This window comes from Micromys minutus (assembly GCF_963924665.1).
Source record: "Micromys minutus genome assembly, chromosome: 1".
In the NCBI taxonomy this organism is placed as follows: Eukaryota; Metazoa; Chordata; class Mammalia; order Rodentia; family Muridae; genus Micromys; species Micromys minutus.
This window is the reverse complement of record NC_137969.1, coordinates 24,248,824-24,256,459: the sequence shown is the minus strand read 5'-3', so window position 1 is coordinate 24,256,459 and position 7,636 is coordinate 24,248,824. Positions and strand designations below refer to the sequence as shown.

Below are 7,636 nucleotides of genomic sequence, written 5' to 3'. Positions count from 1 at the left end.
TCAAACTAAGAGATCCACCTACCTTTGGCTGAGTACTGGGATTAAAGGCTAAGTCACTTACTTTCTAATATATGGTCTTCTTAGGTAGCTACCCAAGCTGACCTGGAACATACTCTATAGCCCAGGTTATGCTGGCACTTGGAATCTTCCTTCAGCCATTCTGTGTGCCCCAAAGTGAAAGAACAAAACAAAACCCTCCTACTGCTCCACGAGACTCAGGGGGAAAGAACAGTGAAAACAGTATTGAGGTTTGCTTTTCACCCAAACCTTCAGAAGAAGGAAGTTGCCTTTCTTAACTCCACTACTAAAACCATGAATGGCAGGCTCATTTCCAAACTACGGTAAATAATTTCCAGAAGGAAATATCTTCCAAAGAAATTTAACATTTAAATTAATGTGTTATAAATAGAACACTGACAACTATACATTAATATGCTCCTTTGGTAAACTAAGCCTTTGAGTCATACTGTCAAATACAACTTCAGAACTTCCTGCAACAAAACGCCCAGTTTGCTATCTTGAGATCCTGAGGAATTGTCTTATTTCCTCTGGTTTACAACCCATGCTATGGAAAAGTGAATATAATACTAAATCTACCATCTATCCCAGAAGGCTACAGAAAACTGAACCACTGTTAGGATTTAAGAATACAGCTTTAATTTCTTGGTCACTTTTGATCATATAAATATATAAATCTTAACAAGTTAACACTGTTCACTGTAATAAAGGCCATAAAATAACAGCTCTGCCATATTGCACAGATAAATTAATTAGGTTGGCTTCCCCAGGCCCCCACCAAAGAGCTTTCGAATCAGAACTGGAAGACATAGGGAATCTACACTCTTGACATCGAATGTTGACAATGTTAAATCGCTTGCAGAAAATAAACTTTGACATTTCACATCCCGGCATCATACATGCCAATTAACAGGATTTCTTAACACTCGGGATAAGAGTCTCACTGGAGTCCTACTGCGGTAGACGTGCACGCTCAGAGTTGCGGTCTGTCACCGCAGCCAGGGAAATGGTCCTCTGTCCGAAACAGGACTGGCGGCTCGTACACCGCGCGCTGGGACCCGGTGGGCGCCGACTTGAAGAGAGCCGGAACGCTGATGGTATGCAGGAGCCTCCGGAAGGCCCGGGGGAAGGTACCCAGCTCGGCTTCGGCCTTAGTGACCTGCTCCTCCATCCTGGCCACGCTACTACCGATCATCCTCACGAAGGCCTCTAGTTTGTCGATCCTGCCGTAAATGCGCCGCATCTCGGCGGCTTTGGCGTGGATCCGAGGCACGCCCTCGCTCACCACATGAGACGAGTCTCCACGAATCATGTCCAGCATGCCCACGAACTCGTCCACCTTGGCGAGCAGGTCCTCCAGGCTGGCGTCCAGCGCCTCCACCTCCGGCCGCGGCCCCGAGGCAGGCAGCAAGCTGGAGGCGTAGCCCACCGCGGCGCGGTGCAGCAGCGGCAGGTCGCGGCCCGGCGCGTCCTCGGAGCCGTCATCTTCCCAGGGCCCGGATGCACTACTATGGCTCTGCGATACGTGGCCGCTGTCCCCGCTCCACGCGGCGCCCAAAGGCTCGGCCTCCTCAGTCGAGACCTCTCGAGACAGGCTTCCGATCGCGGGTCCTTCCTCCATGACCCGCTTGGCCGCTTCCGGAGCTAAGCGATTGCGTCACGCTCTATGATTCCCTGCTTCCGGCGCCACCTAAGTACGTCATGTTCCTACCAAGCAGCCAATCCTACTATCCACATGGCCCAGAGAACCCAAAGGGTTTCTGTGTGCTATGTCCGTGCGTTCATACTGTGTCCTGGTAGGGTTTGCACATGTTAATAATCCAAAGTGGATGACAGAGGATTAGAGGATTGATAGAAAGATGAGTAGATGATAGATAAAGAATAGATAAATAGATTAGACTAGTAGTGGCACACAACCTTTAGTCACAACACTCAGGAGACAGACACAAATCTCTTCAGTTCAAGGCCAGCCTGGCCAGTTTCAGGCCAGCCAGGGTCGAGTAGTGAGAGACAGACAAATCAATAGATGACTGATTGATAGGTAGATCGATGGTAAATTGACAAATGATAGTGTAAGAGAAATACACTAAAGCAGAACTAAGGATGTCCATAGAGACCTTTATGCATATACACTTATAGCCAGGTTACCTCTTTCTCCACCTGCCCTGTAGTCAGCCAAGGCTAAATTTCCATAGATGGATAGATGGAGGGATATTGGGGAACTCCAGGTGTTTGAGCTCAAGAGTAGTACAAAGTACTTCTCATTGTTAAGGGAAGCAAAATATGAGGTGACGTTTACAGTTGGTTTAAGCAAATACAAGCACGAGAAATGCACCTGGTGTTATAATCTTTGGTCTTGTGAAAAGGGCAAGAACATTCCTCCTACTTGTCTTTCCCAAAGAGATAATGTGGACATCCAAGACATTGCCTTCATGTCCTTGTTTTCAAGTGTATTCACTTGTCATAGTTTATGTAATTCTTACAAGAAGGCCACCTTGTGGGAAGAACATTCTACACGCTGCTCTATCCAGAGTTCATAGTGAGTGCACAGCTTTCTTACATGAGTTCCCACATCCATCAACTGTGTAGTACCCACCAGCACCCTGGAAGGCTCCTGACTGACCCTTTTTCTTTACCAACCATAACAAAATAAGTTTTAGGCAAGAACAGTGGAACACAAAAGTCATCCTAATGAGTGGTCGTTTCGACCTCTTCACAAAAGAAGTAATTAATAATTCCTCCCAAGCACGGATTATATCAAGATGCTACCAAGAAAAAAAAGATAGGAATAAACATTTTAAAATTCTTGGAAACATCCAAGGTGGCATCTCCCAGACCCATGCAGTCTGGCAGGTCTCTAGGAAACACAGGGCCTTATTATTCAACACTGTCCCGTGAAGACAGGCATAAGGAAGAGATGGCCTTGTCTTGATGGGATTTGTAGTGTCCTGAATCCCATTATTAGGAAACATAAACCAGATGCCCAGTAGGGAACAGCTGAGAAAGGCTTGGACTACTTACTGTCGACACATTCACACACAGGCAGATACCCACATTCATCCTGCAGAAAGACTGGGTGGTGGAGACACTTGGAGTTTTGTTAGGTGTTAGACGTATCCTCCATCTGGATAGAGTTCACATGATATCGTTCCCCGCTGGGAATTAGGAATTAGAGGAGAACAAAAACACCTTTGAGCAACAAAATAGAGAAACGATAAGCTGCTTCAGTTCTTCCCCAGGTCAGTTCATCTGGGCCAACTGACTGGAGTCCATTGCTGTGAGCCTCAAACCCATGGGGAGGATATTGCCATGGAGACAGTGAATGTCGGCCTTTCATAGCCCAAGATTAAAGAAAGAAAAAAGAAGAAAGAAATGTTAACTTTTCTTTTTCTTGCTTTTCTTTCTTTCTTTCTTTTTAAGAAAAGCCAGCATAAAGCACTTTTACTGCAATCATAAAACTTGAATCACATATGTAGTGCTGAGGGCAGGGGACAAAAGCTTTCTCTCATCAAATCACTACATAGGACAGCAGAGGGTGAGAAGGAACTGGAGGAGGAAAAGCCAGGAAGCTGAGATCAGCAGAGAGAGCCAAGCATCAAAACCCAGGAGATGCTGAAGCTATGATGACCAGCATCATTTTCTTAGAGAACACTCAAGGATTTGTCACTCGGACTGGGCATCCATTGCGTGGTGAGTCTACAAACAGCACCTTCGGTTTAAACTTTCCACAGAAGTTCTTAAAATTTGGGAAGTGGAGCTTAGATAGTTCCAAGATTACAAAAGTCCAGAAAATCCAATAGAAAAACCATAGGATGAAAAACAAATTAAGCCGGGTCACAAAGAAGGCTTCAGAGGTCCCTACCGCCCAGGGACAGATGTTGTAGTGTCCACACAGCAGTGAAGGGGCCTGCTTCAAAAGGCAGCCATTTTAGAAGATGGAAGGACTGTCAGAAGCAAAGGCTCTCTCCTTCCCTTCCCACTTCAGTTCCCACTTCGGTTTGGGCAGGGCTTTCAGTTTCACAGGACCTCCCTCACTGGAGAAAGACCCAGCCCCCAACAGCATCTCGAATCTGCCATGGCTCTGCAGCACAGCAGCAGAATGTCTTAATATATAATAGATAAAATTTTCATCCAAAAAATTAAAATAAAAATACTTGCAAAAATCCCACCCCCAACACCAATTCCTGTTCTAAAGTCAACCCACTGCTTGTGCTGTTCACACTTGACAATATACTTCATTGGGAACTTAGATCTGAAAGACAGAAACTGGGTCTTCACCCCAAAACAAAGTAACTTGAGGTTTATGGCATATAGTTTAGGTCAAAATACATACAGAAGGGGGAAGAGGACATGGAGGTGTCCGAAGCAAAGCCGAGTGACAGAACACATTCATTTGGGTAGGTGTCTATACAGAGTGGTGGGCATCTGGAAAAGCTCCCCGTGGATTCACATGCACCCATCTGAAGGTTCCAGATTCCTCCATGGCAGATCCATGTGCAGACGTAAGGGAGGAAGCCACTCTGTCATTCCAGTTTTAGAAGCTCCACATCAAAAACAAGAATAGCATGTGGTGGGATGATGCCTGGGTGCCCTGTAAGGAAGATGACGGGGCACCAATGAAAGGAAAACTCACTGAAAGGAAAAGTCACAGGGCACCAATGTTGTGAAAGGATGACGATCCGAGTCAAGGCACCAATGTTAGGGGAAGGATGAAGAGAGTGGGGGGCACATGGCCCATGGAGGTGTGGCGAGGCCTGTGGGCAAGGGAGATGCCTCTGGGGATCCATGTTAGGGATCCCTTCCCTGAGGGACCAGCAACACAATGGTATAGTACAGAATAGAGTTTATTCAGGTCATGGGAGAGTTAAGAGGGTGGCAGAGGCAGAGAAAGAGAGAGAGAGAGAGAGAGAGAGAGAGAGAGAGAGAGAGAGAGAGAGAGAGAGAAATAGAGGAGTAGAGGCAGGCCATGAGCACGTGGGAGGAAGGGGGGAAGGGAAGAGGAGGAGTAGGAGGGAGAGGGCAAGGCTGCAAGAGCAAGAGCAAGAGAGGCCAAGAGAGAGAGGAGGGGGCAAGCCGCCCCTTTTATAGTGTCAGGTCACTGGGGCGGAGCATACCTGGCCACTGCTGGGTAATTGAGTGGTAGGGTATACCTGGCTGTTGCTAGGTAACTGAGGGGTGGGGTTTACAGAATCCCAACATGCCCGATGGCTCCATAGGCATAGTCTGGGGGGACTATCAGTTTGGTTCTCTGACCCACACTCATCTGGGCTACCCCTTCTTCCCAGCCTCGGATCACCTCCTGCCTAGTGTAAACTTAAAAGGTTTGTTTTTGTCCCGAGAGGAGTCAAATTTTTTTCCCTCATCTTCAAGCATCCCCGTGTAGTGCACCACGCAGGTCTGGCCGCGCTTCGGGAAGGTGCGCCCGTCTCCAGGAGAGATGATCTCCACCTGCACTCCCATGGCGGCGGCGGTGTTGGCAGAGGAGAAGGTGGAGTGCGACGGGAGGTGTGGAGCCGGAGAGGACATGGCGGCGGTTCAGAGGTTCGGCTTCGTCCTTAACTGCTCTTAAGAATGCAACTTCCTAGGCTGGAGGGCAGGCTTGGTGGTTAAGAGCACTGGCTGCTCTCTTCTAGAGGTCCTGAGTTCAATTTCCTCCAGGCTGTCAGCAGAAGACAGTTCTCTTCTGCTGCCTGCAGAACTCTTGGTGGCTCACAACCATCTGTAATGGGATCTGATGCCCTCTTCTGGCATGCATGTGTAAATGCAGATAAGAGTACCCATATATGTTTTTTAACAGTGCTACTGTCCTCCGATGGCATACGTGCCTTTTTGAAACATCTGGAAAGCATTAGTAACAGGTCCTCTCTGGTTTGTTCTTGCCTATTTCTTTTTGCTACATTCAGGACAAAGGGGTGTCATCATGTAGAATGAACTCTGTGACTTTGCTTAGGATTGAAGGATCAGTGTTAAGATTTTGAAATCTAATATATGCAAAGGATATAGAACTCTGGTTGTGCATAGAAGCTTATGTATATACCTACAAATTTTCCTTGTTTCTGCCCACCGAGAGAGACCAGGAACACATACATCTACCTTTAAGATCTTCGCTTTTAGATACCACATTTCACTAAAGGAAGTCAGGACCACTTGGAGAAAAGGCCTAGAGACAGAGGGGAAAAAAAATGTCAAAGAATGTTGGGCACAGGTAAGAGCATGGAGATAACAGTTTAAGTGGCCTTCTACTTAGTGACAATTTGATCATCAAAATGACAATGACATAACAGTGTCTTAGTTAGGGTTTCATTGCTGTGAACAGACACCATGACCAAGGCAACTCTTATAAAGGAGAAGATATAATTGGGGCTGGCTTACAGTTTCAGAGGTCCAGTCTGTTATCATCTCGGCAGGAAGCATGGCAGCATGCAAACAGACGTGGTGCTGGAGAAACCAAGAGTTCTGCAGGCAGCAGGAGGGAACTGTCTTCTGCAAACAGCCAGGCAGAGGCTCTGATTCCACACTGGGAAGAAAATGAGCATAGGAGACCTCAAACCCTATCTACATAGAGACACACTTCCTCCAACAAGGCCACACCTACTCCAATAAGTCCACACCTCCTAATAGTGCCACTCCCTATGGCCAAATACTGAAACACATGAATCTATGGGTGCCAGACCTATTCGGGCCCCCATAAACAGGAACAGGCTACAACCCACAAGTAAAGTGGGAAACCAGTAGTTTATACCAACAACAATGTGTGCAATGCATGAGTGCTGCACAGTACTTAATACCACAGAGGAGAAAAGAGTAACCATGTTGCAAAGCCTTGGATCTGGGAATTGGAGTCTTTTTTTTTTTTTTTCTCTATTTTTGTCTTGGTTACTTTGTTGTTATTTGATAAAGTACCAAGACAAAGAGAACTTTAGGGAGAGAGGCTTTATTTTAGCTCACAGTTCAAGGGGTACAGAGTAGGAAACATGCCAAGAGGCTGGCATGGTGCTGGAGCAGTAGCTGAAGCTTACATTTGGAAGCAGGTAGGGAGAGATGGGGAGAGGGAAAGGGAAAGGAGAGGAAGAAGGAGAGGAAGAGAGAGGGAGAGAGAGGAAAAGAAGGAGAGGGAGAGGTAGAGAGATTAGCAGCTGCCCCATGACATATTTCTTCCAACAAAGCCACACCTACTAATTCTTCCCAAACAATTCCACCAACTTCGGACTAAGCATTGAAATATAATATATGAAACTATGGTATGTGTGTGTATTCTTATTCAAACAACCACACCTAACACAGTGTGTGCCTCCAGCCCAGCAGACCCTGAATAGCAGGGTGGTGGAATCTGGTCTCTTGGAAGAGAGAGAACCAGACACAATGTCCCTGTTAGAACAGAAGAGGACTCTCAACAAGACGAGGATGGCCAGGGCAACCATCAAGTCATGGGGGCCTTAGCTCTAGGGGGAAAAAAATCTTTAAATCAGGGCATTCTGGGGGCTGGAGAGATGGCTCAGTGGTTAAGAACACAGACTGCTCTTGCAGAGGTTCTAAGTTCAATTTCCAGCAACCATCTGTAATTGTGGGGCGCCGCCATCACATTCCCACGCTTCCGTCATTACAAGATGGCGCTGAT

General features: G+C 46.8%; 1 protein-coding gene and 1 pseudogene across 2 annotated transcripts; both read right to left on the bottom strand.

Moving 5' to 3' along the window:
- Positions 1 to 641: 641 nt before the first annotated feature.
- BLOC1S4 (biogenesis of lysosomal organelles complex 1 subunit 4) lies at positions 642 to 1,645 on the bottom strand. The gene has a single exon (XM_080910353.1). The coding sequence runs from the start codon at positions 1,637 to 1,639 to the stop codon at positions 992 to 994; it is 648 nt and encodes a 215-aa protein (XP_080766479.1). The 5' UTR covers positions 1,640 to 1,645; the 3' UTR covers positions 642 to 991.
- A 2,896-nt stretch (positions 1,646 to 4,541) lies between these two features.
- On the bottom strand, positions 4,542 to 5,478 carry LOC308436243 (peptidyl-prolyl cis-trans isomerase FKBP1A-like; annotated as a pseudogene). Its single transcript has 2 exons — positions 5,216 to 5,478; positions 4,542 to 4,604 (listed from the first exon to the last, which is right to left on the bottom strand). The product of its transcript is annotated as a peptidyl-prolyl cis-trans isomerase FKBP1A-like (transcript).
- Positions 5,479 to 7,636: the final 2,158 nt, after the last annotated feature.

What these genes read in the sequence shown, in the direction of transcription:
- BLOC1S4 (XM_080910353.1), bottom strand. Translation starts at nt 1,639, where the DNA reads ATGGAGGAAGGACCCGCGATCGGAAGCCTGTCTCGAGAGGTCTCGACT.